We start from the raw sequence: 27,241 nt of genomic DNA on the forward strand, positions 1-27,241 counted from the left end.
TCAAACCCACCACATAAACCCAAGTAGTGCCTATAAGGCTCTAGTTTGAGGTTTGGGATTTTAGTTTAGTTCCTCTCTCTCCACCTTGGAAGGGTAACACATTATTATGTGCTAGGCATGTGAAGGGATCTTGTTAAGTACTAAAAATATTTGTGTGAATGTAAAGGTGAGAAAAGTCTGATTTTTTTAAAAAAAGATTTTGTTACAGTTAGGATTCTGGGCATAAGTGCAAGAAAGCACTGCAATTTGGCTGTTGTGTGTAAGAGAAACAAAGCACTTCCCTTTCTGTGTAAGACTCAGTGTCTTCCTATCAAGTTATAAAAACAAATTCTAACTCTTAAAGTAAGTTTGTTGGATTCCTACTCTAAATCAGAATTTTATTGGTTCAGTGCCTACACCTCAGAACAAAATTCAAGTTTCACACAGTGTGAAAAAAATGAAAAAACACTGAAATTTGGGATCTGAAGATAGAAAGAAAGAAGTAAAAGACATCCAAATAGTTAAGAAGTAAAATTATATCTTCAAATGACATGGTTTTATATGTAGGAAACTCTAAAGACTCCATGCACACACAAAAAACCTGTTAGAACTAATAAATGAATTCGGTAAAGGTGCAGGAAACAAAATCAAGATACAAAAATTAGTTGCGTCTCTTTACACCAGCAATGATTTATCAGAAAAGGAAATCAAGGAAAAAAATCTCATTTATGATAGCATAAAAAAGAATAAATTACTTGGGAATAGATTTAATCAAGGAGGTGAAAGACTTGTACACTGAAAACTATAAAACATTGAAGAAAAGAACTGAAAAAGACACAAGTTAACGGAAAGATATCCTGTGTTCATGGATTGAAGTAATTAATATTGCTAAAGTAGCCACACTATCCAAAGTGATATATGGATTCAATGTAATTGCTAACAAAATTCCAATGAAACTTTTTACAGAAATATAAAAACAACCTTAAAATTCATATGGAACCACAAAAGACTCCAAACAGTCAAAGCAATCTTGAGAAAGAAGAACAAAGTTGGCGGAATCACACTTCTTAATTTCAAATTATATTACAAACAGTATGGTACTGGCATAAAGAAAGACACATAGACTAATGGAAGAGGATCAAGTGCCCAGAAATAAACTCAAGCACAAATGGTCAATTGATTTTCAACAAGGGTGCCAAGAACATGCAATGGGGAAAGGATAGCCTCTTCTATATAAATAGGATAGCAGGTGGGAAAACTGAACACCCACATGCAAAAGAATGAAACTGGACCCTTATCTCACACTATACACAAAAATCAACTCAAGATGGATTAAAGACTGAAATGTAATAAGACCAGAGACTGTGAAACTCCTAGAAGAAGAGACAGGGAAAAAGGTCCTGACATTAGCTATCAAAATGATATTCTGGATGTGACACCAAAAGCTCAAGCAAGAAAAGCAAAAATAAACCCGTGGGACTACATCAAATAAAAAAGCTTCTGCATCGCAAAGGAAACATTCAACAAAGTGAAATGGCAACCTACAGATTGGGATAAAATATCTGCAAGCTCTACATCTGATAAGGAGTTAATATCCAAAATATGTAAGGAACTCTTACAACTCAATAGCAGAAAGCAAACAGTCTGATGAAAAGATGGGTAAAGGACCTGAATAGGCATTTTCCCAAAGAAGACATAGAAAAACACTGTCTTTAAGACAGAGGTAATTATAAGTTTTAGATGGCAGGGTACTTGGATCCTTCCAGCCTGGGGATGGTACAGTGTGGTCTCAGGTTTCCAATATTCTGAGCCTGGGTCCCGCGATCTCAAACTCAGTGGGCAAGCAGTCTCCACAAGCCGCCGTCAAGTCAGCTGTGTGCGAACCGCTGCCTGTGAGCACGACTGTGCACCGGCAACTGCTCTACAGAAAGCTCGGCAAGGTGGAAGTTTTTCAGAACACGTTAACAGCAAAGGACCAAGGTCTTAAAAAAAAAAAAAAAGAACAAATTAAGCTATTATTTTTAAAAAGTTCCCCAAATAGGCTATTAAGTCCTTCAAAGCACACACACAAATAGTTTCCAACCTCCTTCAACAAAAAACAAGCTCTACAAAATCATCCCTCTTGATATACCTCAAAAAACAAGCCAAAGTACAACAAAACCCTTCAACCTAGTGATGTGATAAAAACTAATCTTTCTGAAAAAAACCTAGAGTAGCGAGGTGAATAGTACTTCCTAGATACAGGCAAACTACAGCTCCAGTCTCCAAAATTCACTAATTGGGCATGCTTTGGTGAGATCTGTCTTTCTCTCCTCACATCTCACAGGGAAAAATAAAAAAAGAGGTCAAGAGTATCAGTCTTAAATCTTTTGAGTCAGGGAAGAACAGAGAGAAGGACCTTAGTAACCTTTTACTTCAGGGACTGAGCGTGCAAGCCTGTGGCTGCAGGCCTGGTATTTGCCTCTGTTTATCAGTTTGGAACAAATCATTATTGCGTAGTCCTAAGAATGAGAGACAGAAACTCCACCAGTATTTTAAAAAGTGACAAGATTTCCATTTCATTGAACAATCCCAGAAGACACTGTCTTCATTTTAACATAAAATGTTTCAGATCTACATACCTGAATAGAAAAAGACACCAACATATAAAAAAAATACAGCATGCAATAGACTTTTCTCCTCAGTTAAATTTGAAATAAAAGATTTGAAGATCCAAAGCTACATTAATGCAAATATCTGCCTGTTGCAGGTATACTTTTTGATTAAATTGGCATACATCAAGTACAATTAGAAAGGTTATTTATAACGAAGAAATCCATAATTCTGCATCTTAATGGGGACGAGAATTACAGCTGATGCTTGCTAATTAACATTACTTCTTTTGCTCTGGATCTCAGTTACTTCTTATATGATCTTCATTCTGGCAATGGACACAACTAATTCTGCAAGGCACAAAAGGGTTAATTATCAGCAACATTTGTGCTCATAAGGGATTCACTGGCAACTTGCCCAGCTCTGGCTCCACACTGGAGACCAGAGGATCAAATAGAATTGGTAAACTCTGACTCAGTGTCATGGCAGGAAAAGTATCCGTTCAACTTTCTTTCTGAGCAAAGGCGCACCTACCCACCAGGTTTTCAGAATGACAGGCAGAAAAGCCCTTCTGGTCCTCTCTTCAGGTGGAATGGTCTGTGGGTATCGCTTGTTCCAGCCAAGCAGAAATGCAGGGCATTATTTAGTTCAGCGGTGCCACCCTCTTGTGCCAAGATGCCCACTGTGCTTGCTTTCTTGGACAGCTCAGGGGTGTGTGATCAGTGTTGGAGGCCAGAAGTAAAATAGAAAGAGGGTAGCACTGCAGCTCTCAGCACAGAAAACTATAAAGCCCTCTTTGCTTGTGCTGTAAAATACATATTTATTTTGTTAGCATGAAATAGATGAATATTTCCACATACAAAGGTGCCTTGCTAAAATCAGGATAAGTGATATTAATGTCCTATGGTCAGTATTATTGAACGTCGAAAGCAATAAACTTTATGCGTCAATAAATATTACATCTGCAACATAGTTAACATTCCTTTACTGTCTCTAGCACTTATTACACATTGTAACCGCAAGTCTACAATACATTATTCATATTTGGGGTGTCACCAAGTGATGGATTGCTGTAGGAGAGGCTGTCCTTTAAATAAATCAACAAATAAAAATGCAAATGTTAACATTTTCAGCCACAACCTTCCCCATCTTGACTAGGGAATGAAAATTTCACATTATATTGACAAGCAGCAGAGAGAACAATTAACAATCTACACTGTGAATGATAAAGATGACTTTGCCACACTAGGTTTTATCACCTGCACATGGACCCAGATGGGACTCTTCTAGATGTTAGCACTTTTCAGAGAACAAAGAAAAACCTGTCACCAACAGGCATCTGTCCCATCCCCGTCCTTTTCTGCAGGTCTTGAAAATTCTTGGAAATTAGGGTAGACACGGAAAGGGCTTTTACTCTTGTTCTCCTCAGTACCTTCAAAGGTTTCTTGGGATGAAGAACAATAGGCTTTCCTCTTGCATTAAGAGTTTATGTGTAAAAGTAGTCCATAAAAATGCCTTTTCTACACTTTGAAATAAAAATAATTCAAATAATCTTGATTCTGGAATCTGGAAGGCAACCACTGTGTCTTCCTGGTAACTGATTTTCATAGTACTGAATCTTTTTTTTCAACACTGCACTGTGTATAAGAGACCTATAACATGCCATCATGCACTTCTAAGGATAAAATCTGGTGTGCTACACATTGTTTTCTTTAGCCAAATATTCATTATTTAAGAAGCTTTTGAGAATCTGTATTTAGCTGAACTGCAGCATTAAGGACTGACAGATAAAGAATCCTTTTTTTCTAAGGTCCGTAGATATGAGTCTTCACATTGATTTTAACCTGGGCTTGTAAAACTCTACAAAGTTGATACGGCCATTTCAGAAAATGTGTGCTGAGGAAGTACCATAAAACCCTTACGGGAAAACACTTTATCCTTCTTTTTCATGCTTCTCTCCAAACTGAAGTGCAATCATCAAAAACACATTAGAGTCTTGTTAAAGATCTCATTGAAGATCTTAGTGTTAAAGATAGGAAAATCCATTAACTCTGAAAATCCAGACTGTCTTTCCTCTTTACCTATAACTCATCCAAAGAAATCCCTCAAGGTGAGCTAGGATGGATCCTCTCAGCACAAGCATTCAGTCACAACGTTAAGTGGTCCAAGGAGGAAGCCCTATCAACATTTCAGAACCACAACTCACTGTAGGTCTTTGGTAAAATGCCATGAATGGCAGCATTAAAAATAAAAGTAAGGAGTAATGGACAAAGAATGTGGTAAACTAGTTAAATTTTCTTTTGATTGTGGGTGGCTTCCAAAATAGGGAGGTTGTCATTGTCAACTATCATAACATTTAAGATTACAGGCTTTGGAGTCTGGCTCTACCTCTTACTAGCTATGTGACCTTAGGCAAGTCACTCAATGTCTCTGAGCCTTAGTTTCCTGATTTTTAAAATGAGGATGATAGTAGTACACCTCCTAAGGCTGTGATGAAGGTTAAATCAGATGATGCATACAAAGATGCAGAGCCATTATTATCATTATTATTATCCTCTGTGTTAAGAGTCACTTCCCAAAAGCTGTTTAAAATCTGTATGTATCTGATAAGATGCTAGGAATTTAAGTGCTCAAACAATCATATGCCCAAGGAAACAAATCAAGCCCTTTTGGTGTTGATGTTTATATACTCAGCCTTAAATGTATAATATGGGAATTGGCTTATTAGATATAAGAAATTTTAATAACATATTTCTTTTCCTGGCTCAGAAAAGGCTGAGCAAAGTATTAACTCCTCAACCGTCTCTGGTATAAGTAAATGTTGACAGTCATTTAATTGTAGTACAAAATCCACCATAGTTTTCAATATCAATTAATTCAGTTAGTTAAGCAGATAGTCCAAGTGTATAACTATTCCATGATAAACTGGGAAGGATCTGCTGCTAAACATATTTTTTGATGAAAGGTAGGATTAGCTCTGTGTTTCTATGGAAATCCTTGTCAACCACCATTACCAATTAAGGAAAAGCACTGTATAAAGGAAAGGGCTCCATGAGTTCAACTTGGTCATATCTAGATGCTTCCAAATAAGGGCCTCTCTCTTGAGTAGGAGTCATAAAGAACTGTCAAGATTTTTCACTTCTTATTAAATAACTCAAAAAAGTTCTTATCTGCAGAATGTTAAAGCAAAGAATCCCTGAAACTTACCGGGAGGTGTCATGTTGGAATGATGACGTGGTTGTGATTATAAGCTCCTTTTGGCTTCCTGTTGTCATAGGAGATGTGGACGCATCTTTTCTAACTTCTGCCATTGACTCTGCAAGAACAATAAAGGAAATAATTTGGGCATTCAGTAAAAGGAAATGGAAAATTCTATTCTGAGAAATATATTAGAGATTATAGGAATCCCCAAGCTTTAGAAGTAAGCCATTTTCTCCCCTGAAATGAAATAATGGCAGACAGAAAACTCAGTGAGTTGTTTTGGTTTTGTAAACATCAGTGATTCACAATATCTTGTTTTTAAAAAAGTGCATTTATGCAGTAACAGACTAACCAGAGATTTTGTTTTTAAACCTGATGGCCTATCAAAGTCCTGCTGATTTCAGTTTACTATAAAAATGCCCAAGAAGGTAGACTGCTTTATTTTGTTCCTTTCAACTATCATAAGAAAAATTCTTTCCTCTCTTTGACAAAATAGAAAATTCCAGCACTTTGTTCTTCTAAACCCTACAAATTAAACTGATCCCACCCCCAAAACTTTCAAGGTGGACATAAATCTATTCCTTTTAAAGAACTCAGCAAACAAGATGCTAAAACAAGTAAGATGCTAAATAAGTGAGATGTTAAAACAAGTAAGATGCTCAACTAACCATTCTAGGGCTGATTTGGCCTTTGTTCCTTTCTAATAAGCAATGTTTAGTTGAGAGTTACTTTCCTCTTCTCGAGTGGTAAATAGTAAGATGGCATGGACAGAAAGATCTTTTGTTTTTGTTTTATAATAATTATTATTTTTAATAATAATATTTTTCTACTCTTCCTTTTTTTAAAAAAAATTTTAACAAAAATTGCCAAGTTTTTAGTTATTGAAAATAAAATAAAGCTTTTTCACTTATCAAATTCTCATTTAAAGCTGGAAGAGACCTTGGATATCATCCCATCCTACTTCTTATTTGATAATTGCTTTTTGTAGGAAGAGCTCTAGGTAATATTTTACTTTTTTTAAAAATTTTATTGAAGTATAGGTGATTTACAATGCTGTGTTAGTTTCTGCTGTATAGCAAAGTGAATCAGTTATACATATACATATATCCACTCTTTTTTAGATTCTTTTCCTATATAGGTCATTACAGAGTATTAAGAAGAGTTCCCTGTGCTACACAGTAGGTACTTATTAGTTATCTATTTTATATATAGTAGTGTGTATATGTCAATCCCAACCTCCCAGTTTATCCTTTTCCTCCCCTCCCCACTTTCACCCCAGTAACCAAACTCTGTTTTCTACATCTGTGACTCTATTTCTGTTTTGTAAATAAGTTCATTTGTACCATTTTTTTAGATTCCACATATAAACTGTATTGTATATTTGTTTTTCTCTTTCTGACTTACTTCACACAGTATGACAATCTCTGGGTCCATCTATGTTGCTGCAAATGGCATTATTTTGTTCTTTTTTTTAAGGCTGAGTACTATTCCATTGTATACATGTACAATTCTTTATTCATTCCTCTGTCGATGGATATTTAGTTTGTTTCCATGTCCTGGCTATTTTAAATAGTGCTACAATGAACACTGGGGTGCATGTATACTTTTGAATTATGGTTTTCTCCATATATATGCACAGGAGTGGGACTGCAGGATCATACAGTTGCTCTATTTTTAGTTTCTTAAGGTATCTCCATACTGTTCTCCATAGTAGTTGTGTCAATTTTCATTCCCACCAACAGTGTAGGAGGGTTCCTTTTTCTCCACACCCTCTCCAGCATTTAATGTTTGTAGCTTTTTGATGACAGCCATTCTACAGTATTACCGTGTTACTGTCAATTTCCTCTTTTATGGCTGTTAGCATTTGCCTTATATATTGAGGTGCTCCTATGTGGGTGCATAGATATTTACAATTGTTATATCTTTTTCATGGATTGATCCCTTGATCATTATGTAGTGTCCTTCCTTGTCTCTTGTAACAGTCTTTAATTTAAAAGTCTATTTTGTCAGATATGAGTATTGCTACTTCAGCTTTCTTTTGATTTCCATTTGCATGGAATATCTTTTTCTATCCCCTCACTTTCAGTCTGTACGTGTCTCTAGGTCTGAAGTGGATCTCTTGTAGACAGCATATATATGGGTCTTGTTTTTGTATCCATTCAGCCAGTCTATGTCTTTTGGTTGAAGCATTTAATCCATTTACATTTAAGGTAATGATTGATATGTATGTTTCTGCTCCCATTTTCTTAATTGTTTTGGGTTTGTTTTTGTAGGTCTTTTTTCTTCCCTTCCTCTTTTGTTCTCTTCTCTTGTGGTTTGATGACCATTTTCAGCATTTTGTTTGGGCTGCTTTTTCTTTTGCATGTGTGTATCTACTGTATTTTCGGGTTTGCATTTCCCATGAGGTTTTGAAATAGCAGTGTATATATATATATACATACACAAATTGTTTTAAGTTGCTGGACTCCTAATTTCAAATGCAATTCCCTTTTCCTGCATTTGTACTCTCCTCTTCTCACAGTTGCTGGTTTTGATATCATATTTGCGTGTAGATGATTTCTTACCTTTACTGTATTTTTGCCTTTACCAGTGAGCTTTTCTATTTGTGATTTTCTTATTTCTAGTTTTGGCCTCTTCCCCTCACCTGCCCAGAGAAGTTCCTTTAGCATTTGTTGTAAAGCTTGTTTGATGGTGCTGAATTCTCTTAGCTTTTGCTTGCCTGTAAACCTTCTGATTTCTCTGTAGAATCTGAATGAGAGCCTTGCTGGGCAGAGTATTCTTGGTTGTAGGTTTTTCCCTTTCATCACTTTAAATGTATAGTGCCACTCCCTTCTGCCCTGCAGAGTTGCTGCTGCAAAGTCAGCTGGTAACCTTATGGGGATTCCCTTGTATGTTATTTGTTGCTTTTTCCTTGTTGCTTTTAATATTTTTTCTTTGTATTTAATTTTTGTCAGTTTGATTAATATGTGTCTCCATGTGTTCCTTCTTGGGTTTATCTGGTATGGGACTCTCTGAGCTTCCTGGACTTGGGTGACTGTTTCCTTTTCCATGTTAGGGAAAGTTTTCAACTATAATCTCTACAAATATTTTCTCTGGCCCTTTCTCTTTCTATTCTTCTGGGACCCCTATAATATCAATATTGGTGAGTTTAATGTCCCAGAGGTCTCTTAGACTGTCTTCATTTCTTAGACTGTCTGCATTTCTTTTCATTCTTTTTTTTCTTTATTCTGTTCTGCAGCAGTGATTTCCATTACTCTGTCTTCCAGCTCATTTACTTGTTCTTCTGCCTCAGTCATTCTCCTATTGATTCCTTCTAGTGTATTTTTAATTTCAGTTATTGTGTTGTTCATCTCTGTTTGTTCTTTAAACTGTCTCTTTGTTAAATATTTCTTGTATCTTCTCAGTATGTGTCTCTATTCTTTTTCTGAGATTTTGGATCATCTTTACTATCATTACTTGGAATTCTTTTTCAGGTAGATTGCCTATCTCCTCTTCATTTAGTTGTTCTTATAGTTGTTTTTTTTTTTTTAATCTTGCTCCTTTGTCTGCAACACATTTTTTTGTTGTCTCATTTTGTCTAACTTACGGTGTTTCTGTTCTCCTTTTCACAGGCTGCAGCACTGTAGCTCCTCTTGCTTCTAGTGTCTGCCCCTGGTGGGTGAGGCTGGTCCAGGGTCTTGAGCAGGCTTTCTGGTGGGAGGGAATGGTGCCTGCCCCTTTGTGGGTGGACTTGGGTCTTGTCCCACTAGTGGGCAGGGCCATGTCAGGGGTTGTGTTTTGGGATGGCTGCAAGCTTAATAGGACTTTAGGCAGCCTGTCTGCTGATGGGTGGGGCTGTGTTGCTGTCTTGCTCGTTGTTTGGCCTGAGGCATTCCAGCACTGGAACTTGCAGGCTGCCGTGTAGGGCTGGGTCTTGGTGCTGAAATGGGGACCTTCGGGAGAGCTCACATCAATTAATATTCCCTGGGGCTGCTGCTACCAGTGCCCTTGCCCCCATGGTGAGCTACAGGCGACTCCTGCATCCCTGGGAGACCCTCCAAGACTCCTAGATAGATCTAGGCCAGGTTCCTATGGAGGTACTGCTTTGTGCTGGGCCCCGGTGCATGTGAGACCTTGTGTGTGCCCTCCAAGAGTGGAGACTCTGTTTCCCCCATCCCTGTGGAACTCCTACATTCAAGCTCCACTGGACTTTGAGGCTAAATGCTCTGGGGGTTCTTCCTCCTGATGACAGACCCTAAGACTCTCTTGGAAGGCTGTCTTTATGTAGGAACGTCCCTATGTAGCCTGTGTGGGTTTAATATATAATTTGGTGCAAGGGCTGTTTTTAGCATGAATCTCTGATACCTCTTTCCTCAGTGTATACTGGACATTACCCCCTTGATAGGGGGATTTGACTGGTGTTGTGGTGACCAGAGCCTGCCCTGAATATTAAGTGGGGCCTTCCCTTTGCTCTGTGGTTGTCACTGCCCTGGCAGGGGCAGTGTCTGCTCCCTGGCTGTTGAAGTAGAGGCCTCCAGATCTGTTTCTTAGCTGCATTTCTGATCTGCAAGGTAGGTGGGACTGGAGCACTCCCACAGGGAGAGAAGCCACTGAGTATTCCTCCGCTGGAGCTGTTTACCTGTGAGCATGCTCTTTTGTGTTAGCTTTCACCTGCTGTGTGAGCTCATAAGTTATTCTGTTATTGGCACTGCTCTCAGCCCCACCTTAACCGTGGGTATGCTGGCAATTGGCCCTGGTGTCTCTCAGGTGTTGTTTTTACCAGGCCACCAGCAGAGATCCATTGAAGTCAGGTCCCAGGACTGCAGTAATCCTGGGTCTGGACCCACTGTGGGCGCTATGGGGGCAGCTCTGACTCTGACCTGGCCCAACCCCTGCATGTATGTGCCCACAAAGTCCACCAATGCTAAAACCAGACCTGCCTCAATTTCAGGAGCAGTTGTTGTCTGTTCAGATGTTCCAAAGGTGCTGAGTTTGCCGTGTCAATTGCAGGGGTTTAATCTGTGGTTTAATCTGTGGTTCGTGTAGCTACAAGGAGAGATTTCAGCTCTTCTTCCTTAGTTGCACAGCCCCTGGGGCTCAGCTTTGGTTTCAGCCTCACCTCTGAATGTGGGCCACCTACAGGCGTCTGCTCCCTGCCCAGTTGAGAGGGGGTGGAGGCGGTGACTGGGGGTGCACTGACCTGCTTTGGTGGGAGGGGGCAAGGCGGCAACCGATTAGGATTTTAAACCTGCTCTGGCAGGAACCCCTCCTAGTGCCTGTGGAGGTGGGGGCTGGAGCGTGGGGAGAGAGGTTGTAATGGTGGCCCCTCACTTCACATGTCACTCAACAATGGTGCTTCACTTCTATGGCATTCTGGGCTTCCTCCAGGAGCATTCCTGGTTGTGGAGTTCCTCCCTCTCATCCCCTCAGGCTGTTTCCACGCAGCCAACAGCAGTCCTCTCCCCAGGTCTGCTCTTCAAACCCCACGTTCCAGCACCCAGCCCCCATCCACACCAGCAGACACATGTCTCAGGCTGGGGCATGCAGGGCTGTGATATGGACCACCTGTATAGGTCTCACTTTATCCTGCCTGCCACAGACTGGTTGCTGCACTGTCCTTCGGGCCCCTGAAGCATCTCTTCTATCTCAGTTGATCTCCTCACTTGCAAAGGGGAGTTCCCTGGGTATAAGAACCTCTCCTCTCCTTCAGCTCCCCCTCAACCCCCCTCAGGGGAGCAGGTCCCATCCTGCTTCCTCTTTTCATTTTTTCCTTTTCTCTCTTTCATCCTACCCGGTTATGCAGGGATCTTTTCTTGTCCTTTTAGATGTCTGAGGTCCTCTGCTAGTGTTCAGCAGGTGCTCTGTGAGAACTGTTCCATCTGTAGATGTATTCTTGATGCCCCTGTGGAAAGAGGTGAACTCCACATCCTTCTACTTTGCCATCCTCTCCTTCTCCCCCTTCTTCTTACTTTCCACACAACACAACACATTTCTTCTTTTTCTTGGAAGACTGTAAGAACTTCATTCACAATTTTCTTCTGGTTCCTAGGAAACTGCTGCCCAGACTGCTGAAAGAAGCTGTTTGGGAAGAGTCACTATTTTTCTGAGGAAAGAGTGAATAATCAAAGGACTTGAAGTCGGCTTTGGCTCTGGTATTTAGGAATACCAGACCAAGAATACCACTTGCTAATTCTGGGAATGGCACAGTTTAGATGTGACCAGAGAAAATTAGGACTGGGGAAGGCAAGAGTCTTACATTTGTAGAGATTAGCATCAAAACAAGCACCAAGATCCGTGGTATTCAAAAGCAATACTCAATATTGACTGTCTCTATCACACAGAGGTATAAAAGACCAGTCATCCAAATGCACAATTCAGACTTCTTATACACAAACCTGTGGGACCCTCAGCCTAAACCAGTACTTTTTCATACTAGACAAAAACTCCACAAGTTCATTCACTGTGTTCAGTCAGTAAATGTTTATCAAGTACCTAATGAGTCACAGGGGCTGGTGCCAGGATTAAGCTCAGGTTCAGTTTATGGAGAGGGGAAGGAAGATGTGAGAGTAAGAAATGAGATATTTTGAACAAACTGGTAAAGAATCATAAATAACTCAAGGCTTTATATGGTAATAATAACAGCTAACGGATACAGTATATTTAGTATGTGCCTGGTACTACTCTAAGTCTTTTCCATATACCATATATATATATATATATATATATTTTTGAATAGCTTCATTGAAGTATAATTTGAATACTATAAAATTTACCCCTCTTAAGTATACGGTTTGATAAATAGTTGTAAATTTATACAGCTATGAAAGCTTTGCCACAACCCAGATTTTAACATTTTTGTCACGCATTTACTTATTTATTTTTGCAATCCAATTTTAGAATATTTCATTACTCCAAAAAGTTCCCTCATGCCCATCTGTAGTCAATCTCTTCTCTCTGTTTGGTCTGCTCCCATTCCCCTCCAGCTTTATCTCTATAGTTTTGCCATCTCTAGAAATAGATACTATTTTTTTTAAATTATTTTTTTGGGGTACACCAAGTTCAATCATCTGCATCCATACACACATCCCCACATTCCCTCCCCTCCCCGACTCCCCGCCTCTCGAGTCCCCCCCACCCTCCCCGCCCCAGTCCTCCAAGGCATCTTCCATCTTCAAGTTGGACTCCCCTTGTTACACAACAACTTCCCACTATCTATTTTACAGTTGGTAGTATATATATGTCTGTGCTACTCTCTCGCTTCATCTCAGTTTCCCCTTCACCCCCCGCCCCCTCCCATACCTCGAGTTCTCCAGTCCATTCTCTGTATCTGCGTCCTTGTTCTTGTCACTGAGTTCATCAGTACCATTTTTAGATTCCGTATATCTGAGTTAGCATACAATATTTGTCCTTCTCTTTCTGACTTACTTCACTCTGTATGACACACTCTAGGTCTATCCACCTCATTACATATAGCTCCATCTCATTCCTTTTTATAGCTGAGTAATATTCCATTGTGTATATATGCCACATCTTCTTTATTCATTCATTTGTTGATGGGCATTTAGGTTGCTTCCATGTCCTGGCTATTGTAAATAGTGCTGCAGTAAACATGATGGTACAAGTTTCTTTTGGGATTATGGTTTTCTTTGGGTATATGCCCAGGAGTGGGATTACTGGATCATATGGAAGTTCTATTTGTAGTTTTTTAAGGAACCTCCAAATTGTTTTCCATAGTGGCTGTACCAACTTACAGTCCCACCAACAGTGCAGGAGAGTTCCTTTTTCTCCACACCCTCTCCAACATTTGTTGTTTCCAGATTTTGTGATGATGGCCATTCTGATCGGTGTGAGGTGATACCTCATTGTGGCTTTGACTTGCATTTCTCTGATGATGAGTGATGTTGAGCATCTTTTCATGTGTTTGTTGGCCATCTGTATGTCTTCTTTGGAGAAATGTCTATTTAGGTCTTCCGCCCATTTGTGGATTGGGTTATTTGCCTTTTTGGTATGAAGCTGCATGAGCTGCTTGTATATTTTGAAGGTTAATCCTTTGTCCGTTGCTTCATAGGCAATTATTTTTTCCCATTCTGAGGGTTGCCTTTTAGTCTTGTTTATGGTTTCTTTCGCTGTGCAAAAGCTTTTAAGTTTCATGAGGTCCCATTTGTTTATTCTTGATTTTATTTCCCTGATTCTAGGAGGTGGGTCAAAAAGGATCTTGCTTTGATGGATGTCATAGAGTGTTTTGCCTATGTTTTCTTAATATCTAATTTAAGGATAAGGAAAATAAGGATAAAGAAGATAAGGAAAATAAGCTGTAGGGGACTTAAATGACCTGCCCAAGGTCACAAAGCTAGTAAGTGACAAGCATTCACATCCAGCCAATCTGATCCCAGAGTTTTCACCATTATGCTACACTGCTATAAAAAGTAATATGAAAAGTCTGAGGAATTAAGAAGTGGGAGAGATCACATCTGGCTATCCTAGGATTAGGGAAGATCTGATGCAGGAGGTGGAATTTTGAAAGAAAGGAATAAGGAGCATGGAATTAGCAAAAGCATTACATTAAAAAACCTTAAGGCTAAATATTTAATGTATTCAGGAAATATTTACAGAGCATCACTATGTCCTTCTACCTTGCTAATCACTTTAAATCACTTTACATGCATTATCTCATAACGCCTTATAGCAGTCCATAAATTATATTACTGTCCTCAATTTATAGATAAGGAAGCGGAAACTGTGAAAAGGTCAAGCAGTGTGTCCAATATCACATAGGGCTGATCAGAACATGGCTGTGCTTTGAAGACAGTCAAGGTCTATTTGACTCTGAATTGCAAACTCTTAAACATTGTGGTTAGTTGGGCTCAAAAATAAAACAAAGCAGCAACAACAATTTAAAAAACCCAAACTGAGACTTCCCTGGTGGTCCAGTGGTTAAGACTCTGCACTCCCAATGCAGGAGGTATGGGTTCAATCCCTGGCCAGGGAACTAAGATCCTGCATGCCACACAGTGCGGCCTGAAAAAATTAAATAAGTAAAACCCCAAACAGACCTTTGTAGAGATTCTTCTTCTGGCAGAACTTAGAACAGAGTGGAACAGAGAGAATGGAGGCAGGCAAAAGAGTTCACTAAGACTACAGCTGCTGGGTGGACTCCTGGGTGATGAAAGGGGAAATTAAAATAGGCAATAGGAGGAGAAACAACTGGGAGGGACTTGTGGCTGAGGTGAGAGGCAAGAAGAAATGCCTGGTAGTGAAAAGAAAAATGTCTTTTTAATCACTATCACGGAAAACCTGAACCTTAGTCTTTTTTTTTCCCCCCTGTTTTGATACTTTTGTCAAAAACTTGGTTGAGACGACTGATATTTGATGGGGAAAATTTTACAAAGAAAATTTAACAGAGAGTGCAGGGACTTCTATGTACTTCAGGAATACAGAATTATGAGGAATCCATCATAACTGCAGGCACAATAATGTAGGTATATATGGTCATTCATTTTTCTGGGTACAGGGACAATAGTTTTCATTAAATTCTGAAAGGGGCCCCCAAAAGTTAAGAATGATTGCTCTAAGGCATAGGATAAGTTTATCCCTTTTTCTTAATTCTCTAAGTTCTATTCTTTTTTAAGTTTCCAGAAAGCTATATATCAGCTTTTAATTATATTTTTTCTTCTATAAAATTTGATTTAATATTAAGTATACCAACAATTACATACAGTTAATGCATATTCATAGAATGACATATCTTTCTATATTTACACACACACACAAAGACAATGTACACATTTTAAAAACAAAAGTGCTGGTAATACTATCATTCATTAGGCTGATAAATCTCGCATATAAATGCATATGTATATATATGTAAATATATGTGAATATATTTGTGTAAATAAACACATACATATATCTTTGCATACACAGATGGAATTGAACATAATGGATCATGTCTTATTTATATAGAGCTGGGGGTAGGTCTGCTCATCCATCAATCGATATCTCATGATAAGAGAACCTCTTAGAGTTCAACATTTAAGAAAACTCTGTTTCATTTTGCATTTTTAAAATAGCTGAGCTATATCACAGCATTCAGTTTAGTTTAAAGAATAAGATAAAGAAAATACCAGTGTAAGCCCTTTCTAGATCAAGAAATAAAGTACTGGCAGTGTGCCACCTGGAAGCATTCTCTTGATAGTGTTCTTTGGCACAAGAAAATTTTAATTTTCATGAAATCAAATTAATCTATTTTTTCCTTTGGTTGCCTGTGTTTTTGGTGTCAAATATAAGAAACCATTGTCTAATCCAAGGTTACAAAGATCTATTCCTATGTATTCTCTGAAGAGTTTTATAGTTTTAGCTCTTATATCTAGGTCTTTGATTCACTTTGAGTTAATTTTTATATATGGTATGAGGTATAAAATGAAGAATCCAACTTCATTTTCTTCCACATGTGGATAGTCAGTTGTCCCAGCATCATTTGTTGAAAAGGCTGTTCCTTCCCTATTGAATTGTCTTGGCATTCCTGTCAAAAATCAATTGTATCAACAATCTCTCTCTCTCTATCTCCTTATGTCAGAACCACACTGTTTTGATTACTGTACCTTTGTAGTAAGCTTTGAAGTCAGAAAGTGTGAGTCTCCAACTCTTCTTCTTTTTCAAGATTCTGTTAGCTATTGGGAACCCTTGCAATTCTTTATGAGTTTTAGGATCAGCTTTTCCATTTCTGCACAAAAGTGTTGTTGGGATTTTGATAGCAACTGCACTGAACCTGTAGGCCAGTTTGGGGAGTATTACCATCTTAAGAATATTGTCTTCAAATCCATGAATATGGGATGTCTTTCCATTTACATCTTCTTTAATTTGTTGCAGCAATGTTTTGTACTGTTCAGTGTACAAGGCTTGCACTCGGTTAAATTTATTGCTAGGTATTTTATTGTTTTGATGCTGTTATAAATGGAGTTTTAATTGCATTTAAATGTAATTCCATATAAATTCCATATAAACTGTAATTCCATATAAATGTAATTCCTATTCTTTTTCAGTAGTTCATTACTAGTGTATAGAAATACAATGGATTTTTGTGTTAAATTCTATCCTGAAACTTTGCTAAATTCATTTATTAACTCTAACAGTTTTTGTGCAATTAGCTCTAGTAGTTTTTTTTTTTCTGCATTCTCTAGGATTTTCTATATATAAAATCATGTCATCTGCTAATATAGTTTAATTTTTTCCTTTTCAACTTGAATATGTTTTATCTCTTTTTCTTGCCTAATTTTTCTGTCTAGAACTTCCAGTAAAATGTTGAATAGAAGTGACAAAAGTGGGAATACTTGGATTGTTCCTGATCGTAGAAGAAAATTTTTCATTCTTTCACAACTGAATATGACATTAGCTGTGGGTTTTTCACAGATGCCCTTTATCATGTTGAAGAAGTTCCCTTCTATTCCTACTTTACTACTGTTTTTATCACGGAGTGTTGAATTTTGTCAAATGCTTTTTCTGTGTTAAGATGATCATATTTTTTTCTTTTTATTAGTATGGTATATTGTATTGATTGATTTTTATGTCTTGAAGTACCTTTGAATTCCTGGGCTAAACCCTATTTGGTCATGATATATAATCCTTTTAATATGTTGCTACATTCAGTTTGTTATTATTTTGTTGAGGATCTTTTCATCTATATTCACAAGGTATTTTGGTCTGTAGTTTTCTTTTCTTGTGATGTCTTTGGCTCTGATATCAGATTAATGCTGGCCTTATTTTAATGATTAAGTATTCCTTCCTCTTCTATTTTTTTGGAAGAGTTTGAAACAGATTTGTGTTAATTCTTCTTTAATATTTGGTAGAATTTACCAGTAAAGCCATCTGGTCCTGGGCTTGCCTTTGTTGGGAGTTTTTGATTACTGATTTAATCTCTTTACTTTCTTTACTTTACCTATTCAGATGTTCTACTTTTCTTGACTCAGTTTTGGTATTATGTGTATTTTTAGGAATGTGTCCATTTCATCTAGGTTTGTTGGCTTTTGGTTGTCTATTGTTTGTCTCAACTGTTATTTTTCACCCCAGGCGGCTGTGTTCATTTGGTTTTCAATGTTTTCAAGGAATGTCCTACATGTAGTGGCTTCTCTGTCCTGAAAAAGTTCGGAGGTAGGAAAAACAAAGGCAGTCTCCTTGTATCAGCCCTTTGGGAAATCCACAGACAGGTGGAAACAGACAAACACAACTCCTTGAAAATAAGGTCTACTTCCTCTGGGACTACGTACTCACACCTGGAGCTCGGCTGCCATCTATAAGACTGCTGCCATGCTGTGGAAGGGAGCGGGGTAAGGATGAATTAAAACTTCTTAAAATTCTCCTACCATGTTTCAGTGGTCTTTTTTCTGGTTAAGCATTTGCTTGGTTTCCATAAATCATTCACCATCTTTCAGAGCTCTGATGTTCGTTCTGACAGTATGTGCCAGGTTTTTCAGTGCTTCTGGGGAGGGACAGCCCTTGGAAGTCCCTACTCTGCCATTTTTGCTGACAACCTCCTGACTCATTTATGACACTAGCATAACTCTGATACCAAAACCTGACACGGTCATTACAAAAACAAGGACATTACACACCAATATCTCCCAATCAGCATAATTCATCAAATTAGCAGAGTAAGGAAGAAAACACATGATCATCTCAATAGGTGCAGAAAAAAAGGATTTGATGAAATTTAACACTCATTACAATAAAGGCTCTCAGCAAATGAGGAGGGGATTTTCTTAACGTGATAAAGGGCACTTACAAAAAGCCTACAGCTGAAATCATACTTAATGGTGACTTTTTGCCTTTCCTATAACATTGGGAATAAGGAATGAAGTCCACTTTTACCATTTTATTCTATTTTGTAATAGAAGTACTAGAGAGTACAGTGAAATACGAAGAAGAAATAAGAGGTATAAAAAGATTGGAAAGAGAATGATTGTTATGGACAGAATTGTGGCCCCCCTTCCCCCAGCAATTCATATGCAGAAGTCCTAACCCCCGGTAGAGCTCTGAATGGGACTGCATTTGGAGACAGTGCCTTTAAAGAGGTAATTAAGGCCAAATGAAGTCATATGGGTGGCCCCTAATCCAGTATGACTCTTTGTCCTTATAAGGAAAGGGAGACACACCAAGGATGCACATTCACAGCAAAAAGGGCATGTGAGGACACACTGAGAAGGCAGCCATCTGCAACGCAAGGAGCGAGGCCTCCCGGGGAATGACTGGAAAGGAAAACGAGGAAGTTTTCATGAATAATGGAAGTGTGCTATTTCTTAATTATGTGCGTATATACAATTGTCAAGGTTTTATCAAACTGTATTCTTAAGTCTCGTGTAATTTTATTGTATATAAACTAAACCTCAATTAGAATAAAAGAAAATGAAAAAACCCCCCAGTTTTCTTGGCTCTCAAGCAGTGCTGTTTTTAAGACCCCACTCTACTGACATTTCTTTGACATTACCAATCAATCACCATAAGGACTTTGAAGGGACCAGCACATACTCTTCTTGAGCCACTAAATCATTGCAGGTACCGAGGTCAAAAGGTCTAATTGATTAGATCCTTATAGGAAAATGGGGCAAGGACACAGAAAGAAAAATTAATATTATATACAGTTAACCCTTGAACAACGTGGGGTTAATCTGAGCATAACTTAGAGCTGGCCCTCCAAACAGGCAGTTTCTCCATATCCAGTGATTCAATCAACCACGGACTGTTTAGAACTGCAGTGTTTACTACTGAAAAAACAATGCATGTCAGTGGATACAGGCAGTTCAACCCTGAGTTGTTCAAAGGTCAACTGTAATATATTAATTCATTAAACAAATACATTAATGTTAATGTATGTATTAACATTAACCATGTTAAGCAACATTCAAGAAGATGGGGAAACAACAGTGAACACAAGGAGTGCTCATATTCTCGTGCGGGAAGACACAAACATACAAAATAAATAAGTTAATTATGTAGGATTTTGAGATACTTCTATCACAGAGGATAGGAAATAAAGAGCCTCTGGTTTAAGTGACTATTTGATACATAGCAACTTGAACTCTGAATGTTAGTCTCTTGCGTTTGAATTTCTTTTTTGAGTGGGCTGGGCAGGATGATTTAATCTACATGTTCAGGTTTATTCATAGCGCTGTACTATACTTGTCTTCTGTGCTCTAATGATAAAGGTATCAATTTTTAACAAATCTTTTAGCTCAGACTACTGGGAATCTGAAGTAATATATTGTGGTATCCTTTCTAATGATTAATCACATAATAATAATGATGATGCTAATAATAAAAGAAACATAAATAAATGCTTCTTAGAGGCAAGATGGAAATGGTTTCTGTACTTCAGATACTCCTACTTGCTTATTTCTTTAATCAGGACCACTATATTAATCCAACATGGGCTATAAAGAATGCTCACATCATTGAAGCACAGGCTCACTAAGAGGAACAACTAGCAGCTTTAGAGATTATTCCTCACTTCAGATTATTTCTTCACTTCCAGTAAAAGAAAAATGTGTTTGGGAGTCTCTCAGGGAGTCTCAACCAGTGACAGCTGCTATATATTATGTAACCTAAAAAGACCCAAAAGACAAAATGAAGGGCATGGTCAATACCATCAGGTAAATCCAACTTACTCTAGGTTCAGCCTCTCTCAAATCCTCTCAAAGTGTTAAGGGGAGTCAGAGATCGATGACAGAGAAACAAACAGGAGGTAGCTCTAAATGTGGTACTGGGCTTTGGAGTGGCTTTACAGCCTGACTCAGGAACGGGTGGTGCTGAGCCCTGGGGTCTGACATTTCAGTTCTGGAACATGCATGCTTTAGTGGCCTCATAGCCTCTGCTAGGCCATCAGCATAACAAGAAAAAATTTCTCCCAGCTTCGAGGGCTCTTATAAAAGAGAATCAGCGATTATTTCACGAAGGGCGGGGGGGGGGGGGGCGGTTCTAGGCAAGACAGGAGAGAATAAAAACACTGCTAGGGAGGAAACACTGTGTAGGGAGGAAAAAAGAAGAATGAAGATTGGGTGTTTTTAGATTTATGCCTTTGGCTTAAGAGTTCTTGACTCAACTTTGGATTTTCCTAAGTAATGTCTCCTTGTTCCACAGAGCTCAATAAAAGCAACTAAGACAGAACATTCTAAGCATTGATGATCGAAAAACAATTTATATTTTAAGCATAATTCAGACAATACTGTACTGTACTGATACGTTTGCAGTCACAAGGTTATTTCTTGAGGTAAGAATCGGGTCTTTTTTTCTACATGTTTAGTGTTAATAAAGTTGACAGAATGGTGAGGAGGATAGGAGAGGTAAAGGAGTAAGAGACTGATAATAAAGATTAATGGTCCTGCAGTAAATGTCCTATGTAGTACTTAATGATTAAAGGACAACAAAAGTAACAAAGGATATTAAACAGAAGAAAATATATTTAAAAATTCAGACACGCTAAAGAGGGGAAAGCAATTAAGGAGGTGCTAAACTGAGCAGTGTAGCTTCAGTAATTATTATTAGATCACTGGCCTCATGCTAAACAGGTGCCCAGTCCTGCTACAGCACATCTCGGAAAGTCTGTCTCCCACAGCAAATGCAGCGCAGTACCTTTGCCCTGTACTGCGATCTGTGTATACCACCAGCTCTGCAACGCGCAGAATGGCTCAAAGGGGCAATTCTAGCTCCTAAATGGTCAGGTATACCATAATTTTGCTAAAAGCTCCATATCAGAATAAAAGAAGAGAAGAATACAAGACAGCATTTCTTATGAATAGAAGAAAAAGTTAATAATTGTTGTGAATACCCTGAAACAAAACTCTTAAAAAGATGAAAAATTTTCTATTTTTCTCACTATAATGCTACAACCCTCCCCTCCACACCCTTCAAAGAAAGGAGAAAGAAAAAAAAATAATGAAAAAAATAAAACCATGAGTGAAAACTGTTCCTGTAAACTGCAGAATTGTAACAGCTTTCTCTTGGTTAAACTGATTGGTATAGTAACATTATGAAGTGACTATTAGGATTCATTGTGCACAACAGAAAGTGCTGAAATGTCAGCAGACTACACAGCAAAAAGTAATGGGTTCTGAACCCCTGTTAGTCAAAAATGATTTTGTTTCAAATTAGAAATTGATTTTTTTTTTGGACACAAGCCCTTTCTAGACTTCTGGCTTCTGTAGCTGGGCCTGGGAGAGATTAACCTCCACCACGGCCAGGGCTGGCCTGATGATACCTTTCTCAAAGTGCCTTTTCAATTGCAGCTTTCTAATGTTGCTGTGGTCTCAACCAATAACCCAAGTTATTTGTCCCTCTGCTACTACACCACATTTTTCTCCTTTTGCCATTTTATGTTAGTGCTGACACACAATATAAGTTTGTTGTCAAGTTAACAGAAGACTATGTTGAGCCTTGCAGGGTAACCACCACACCAATTTTGACTGGCTCTCCACTCTCCAAAGCGCAATCGCTAAGAACAGAGGGAGGCAAAAGTAAGAGGTTTCCCATCTCTGAAGGACTTCTAACAGAGAAAGTAAAGAAGAGTCCATCTCAGATACTAAGTCTCCTCAATTTCATTTTTGTTTCTGGTAGCAAGTCTAAAAAGAGGAAAGTTGTTCTAAGTTGCCCTAAAACAACAGAGGTGGGCAGAACTGCCCTACATCAAAGAAAATGTACCTTTGCTTTTGTTTCAAATTGTGGCTAGTCTCCCTTCTGAAGCTTGGACTGTCATCCCTCAATGACCTGGGAGACGACTAAATGATTTCTAGAGTAATCATAATTAAAACCAAAAAACATGACAAAGCATGAAGAAAGGCATAGAGCAGTATACCTGTAAGATCTCACAAAGCACTGCCCGATTCTCAAATAAACAAATGTGAGAGTGAGTAGAGAGATTATAAAAAATTGGTTTATTAACTCTAGCGGTGGGCAGTGCTAGCTATTCCAGCGGTAAACGAGGAAGAAATCAGGGTTCATGGTTGGGAGCAGGAAAAAAAGACCTCTGGGAAAGAGGCATGAGCAGAAGGGGGCTCCGAGACCTTTTTGGGCCCTTTGTTTTCTGTACATCTCTTCTGACCAATGAAGATCAGACTTGTTCCATTCTGTCCCAGAGTCCTTCCTTTAATGATTCCAGGAGATATTAAGCCAAAAGCCACTCCAGAAACAACTGGGAAATGCAATTAAATTTGACTGCTTCACTCAACATTTCACATAGTTATTTATAGTTGATTTCTTTTAAAATATCTACGACATATAAAATAGGAAGAATTACCAGCACTTCAAAGACTTCTAGGCAATATAGGCTTAAGACATATGAGGTTCTGTTTTAGCCACACTGACCTCTCCTTTACCCTCCTTGTATTTCCAGTTAATTGAGGATTAACTGTAGTTGTTAGAGTTTACTTTCCCAGTAAAGATTTATGTTCAATTTCTTGTCCTCTTTATTCACTTTAAGTGTTATTTTGTGTCTATGACCATATTTACTGCTTAATAATTCTTGCAGTTTGCTGCTTGCAAAAAGAGGGACACATTAGATAGTTTCTCATATGAGTGTTCTAAGAGAAATGTTGATGCAATTCACTGATTTAGGAGACGTGCTACCTGTGGCCTTGCAGGCCCATGTCAGCTTGTAACACATTTAACTCTTGCTCAGGGTTAAAGGAAACCATCTGGAGTTCATGGCCAGCAGCCACCAGCAACCACCTGCCCCCGACAGCTTCCCACTTTGCTACTACAGATGCTAAGCTTACCTCTTTGGGGTCCATATGCATCCTTCTTTTGACCTGTCCACAGGGCGTCATCTTCCATATGCGACTGAAACCCAACTGTCTTCTTCTCCCTTCTGTTCTCTCCACTGTTAGCGGAGTCCTGGTACTTTTTGCTGGATGATGATGTTCCAAGCATCCAGCCATCACATTTTGACTTCAATAAACTGAAAAGAATAAACATGAATGAGCTGTAGGAGCACTGAAGGGGGTATAGATCACACAAAGGCATATAAATTCAGTATGGGTTGAAATGCAATTCATGGCAGTAGAAACTTTCTTTTTCTTAATTTTTATTGAGGTATAATTTAAGTAATTTACTGAAGGTCTCTTTTGTGTCCTGCCAAAACAATTTTGGAGAAGAAATGGTTTTTATCCTCAAAAAGTTTATATTTGGAGTTGGGGAAATGAGACTCAGACCCATGAAACTGCTAGTAAAGCCATACAGTATGACTAAGAAACAGAATATCTGTAAAATAAAAAGTACGCTAAAACAAGACTTGCATAGCTAAAATGTTTCTGAGTGCTAAAAATGAACATAAGGGATTAAAATATCACCAATTTGCTTCAAAATGCATCTGTGTTTCTCATTTTCAATTCTTATAGTATTTATTATGTACTTCAAGTATGTGAGGAATAGTACTATAGTACATGTGGGAGAATTGGTCTCTGTCCTCACATAATTTCATTCTAAAGTCAACAAGGCAAATCTGGAGTAAAAGAAATTTTAATGGAAATAAACACACGTGCATATGGTTTTCTCTCCAATAAACTATGTTCTCACCATTAGCAAAATTTCTCTTACAACATTTCATTTTTTAGAGAGAAACGTTATGATGATGTGTAGCCCTTACTATTCTACCAGCCCCTTCCTTCTAATTTAAGTTCACCATTGACTCATGATACTTTAGTTTTGTCTTCCCCATGCCCATAAACAATGTGAAAATTAAAATGAAGAAAAATAATTTATTCACAAAATAATACTCTAAAAACAAGGATGTTTAGACTCCCTGGGAGCAGAGGTAATCTCCAGACAAGAATAACCTGATGGAGTATTACTGGATCCATTACGAATCCTAGGTGGCCCTTGACCAGGATTCAAATCAAATAAACCCATCAAAGTCACTGGGCTTCTTTTGCGTGGATCAGAGTTTTTACTAATGTTTGCTTACATCATAATTTATTAATAAAAAAACAATACATTAAATGGCTTTATGTTCAGAGTGGTATAAAGAAACAAACTGTTGGGGCTTCCTAGGTGGCGCAGTGGTTAAGAATCCGCCTGCCAATGCAGGGGACATGGGTTCGATCCCTGCTCCAGGAAGATCCCACATGCCACGGAGCAACGAAGCCTGTGTGCCACAACTGTTGAGCCTGCGCTTTAGAGCCCGTGAGCCACAACTATTGAGCCCATGTGCTGCAACTACTGAAGCCCATGCGCCTAGAGCCCATGCTCCGCAACAAGAGAAGCCACGGCAATGAGGAGCCCACACACCACAATGAAGTGTAGCCCCCACTCAGTGCAACCAAAGAAGGCCGGCGCACAGCAAAAGAAGATGCAACACAGCCACTTAAATAAATAAATAAATAAATAAATACATACATACAAGCAAACAAACAAAACCAAACAACCACAAAAAAAAAAAAAAACCAAACTGTTAGCAGTATGGCTTTATATGGGCATAAGGCAGTGTATTAAATTTATACACTTAAAAATTTTTTGATCAGAACCCAAGGATCACTTTCCCTTGTGAACCCTCCAGTGTATCTTAGTTAATGTAACTTCTATTCATGGGACAGAAAAACAAGGAGAATAAAACTGTATCGCTGTTAATGAAAGATAAGTTTACCTCAACCCAGAAGTCCCAAACCCTGGCAAATCCAACAACTATATCTCTACTTGTTCTTACAAAAAAGTTAATGTGACCAAGACTACTGGGTTCCCCAAAATTATACATTCTCAGGTCAGCCATGCTCCCCATACTAGCCAATGTTGATCACTCCCAATACTGCATCCTTCCTTCCATTTTACACAGAAGCTTTCGTGTACCAAATCCCATCCTGGGAACCTGGGTTGTAATTTCCCTGAAATAAAGATGACTTTAAAAAATGTCTTCTTTCATTTGCATTTGTTTCCAACTTTATCCATCTACTATTCTTCTATTACCATCTGAGATGAAAATCACACCTTTTACTCACACTCTTGATACCATTTTTGCCCATGACCTCTGTGACTACGGTCTGCCAATCATCTCCTTTTCTTATAACTTACAAACTCCTCCTCTCAAATGAATTCTCTCCTAGGATTACAAATAAGACCAGACTTTCCATTAAAAATCAAAACCTAAACCTAAAACCAAAAACTGTTCCCTTAAGTGGAAAAGTATGATAACACTCAGTGTCAGTGAGAGTGTGGGGACAAAAGGATTTTAATATGGTACCAGGGAAACTGCAAACTGGGATAACCCTTTCGTGAGTGAATTGTCACTACAAAATAAAAATGCACTTATCCTCCTACAATTTTACTTTTAAGAAGTTACCCTATAGAATTACATAATAGTGGAATTAGAAAAATTTCTCACACTATATACAAAAACACATTCAAAATGGATTAAAGACCTAAATGTAAGACTGGAAACCATAAAACTCCTAGAAGAAAACATAGGCACAACACTCTTCTTTGGACATTTTTCCAAAGATATACAAATGGTCAACAGGTATGTGAAAAGACATCACTAATCATCAGAGGAACGCAAGTCAAAATTGCAATGAGATATCACCTCACACCCGTCAGAATGGCTATCACCAAAAAGACAATAAATAACAAATGTTGGTAAGGATGTGAAGAAAAGGGAACGTTTGTACACTGTTGGTGGGAATGCAAATGGGTGCAACCTCTATGTAAAATAGTATAGAAATTTCTCAAAAAACTAAAAATAGAGCCACCATATGATTTCACAATTTCACTCCTGGGTATACATCTGAAGAAAACGAAAACACTAATTTGAAAAGATGCATGCACTCCATTGGTCATAGCAGCATTATTTATAACAGCCAAGATACAGAAGCAACCTAAGTGCCCATCAAGAGATGAATGGATAAAGAAGATGTGCTATATACACAATGGAATATTACTCAGTCATTAAAAAAGAATGAATTTTGCCCTTTACAGCAACATGGATGGAACTGGAGGGTATTATGCTTAGTGAAATAAGTCAGAAAGAGGAAGACAAATACTATATGCTATCACTTATATGTGGAACCTAAAAAAGAAAACAAACGAATGACTGTAACGAAACAGAAACAGACTGTAGAGAGAAAAAACTAGTGTTACCAGTGGGGACAGGGATGGGGGGAGGGACAGGATAGGGGTAGGGGATTAAAAGGCAAATGTATAAAATAAATAAGCTACAAATGTGTATTGTACAGCACAGGGAATATAGCCAATATTTTATAATAATTTTAAATGGGACATAATCTATAAAAATTTTGAATCACTATGTCACATACTTGAAACTAATACAATATTGTAAATCAATACCTAAATTAAGCAAATAAAATAAATGAAAACAGAGAAAAAAAGAATGAGGTAGTTCTCTATACTATTGTGAATGAAATTCACAACATACTATTAAGTTAAAAAAAAGCAGTTTGCAATAATAGAATGTATAACGTGGTCTCATTTTTGTAAAAACAAAAATAACCAAAAGATATTT

The 27,241-nt window shown here is 38.1% G+C and overlaps 1 protein-coding gene across 9 annotated transcripts in view; it reads right to left on the reverse strand.

Annotated features, from left to right (window-relative positions):
- Nucleotides 1-27,241, reverse strand: part of KIAA1328 (KIAA1328 ortholog) — a 403,500-nt gene that overhangs the window by 43,641 nt on the left and 332,618 nt on the right. For 7 of the 9 annotated variants that reach the window (XM_057698044.1, XM_057698042.1, XM_057698043.1 and 4 more), the window contains 2 exons: nt 23,511-23,692; nt 5,779-5,887 (listed from right to left, as the gene is read on the reverse strand). In XM_057698044.1, the coding sequence (XP_057554027.1) occupies nt 5,779-5,887; nt 23,511-23,692 (291 nt within the window). Of the gene's footprint in view, nt 1-3,109; nt 3,377-5,778; nt 5,888-23,510; nt 23,693-27,241 lie in introns of those variants that run through there. The other 2 variants (XR_009047897.1, XR_009047898.1) reach the window with 2 other exon arrangements.

Source organism: Hippopotamus amphibius, chromosome 11 (genome assembly GCF_030028045.1).
Source record: "Hippopotamus amphibius kiboko isolate mHipAmp2 chromosome 11, mHipAmp2.hap2, whole genome shotgun sequence".
NCBI lineage: Eukaryota > Metazoa > Chordata > Mammalia > Artiodactyla > Hippopotamidae > Hippopotamus > Hippopotamus amphibius.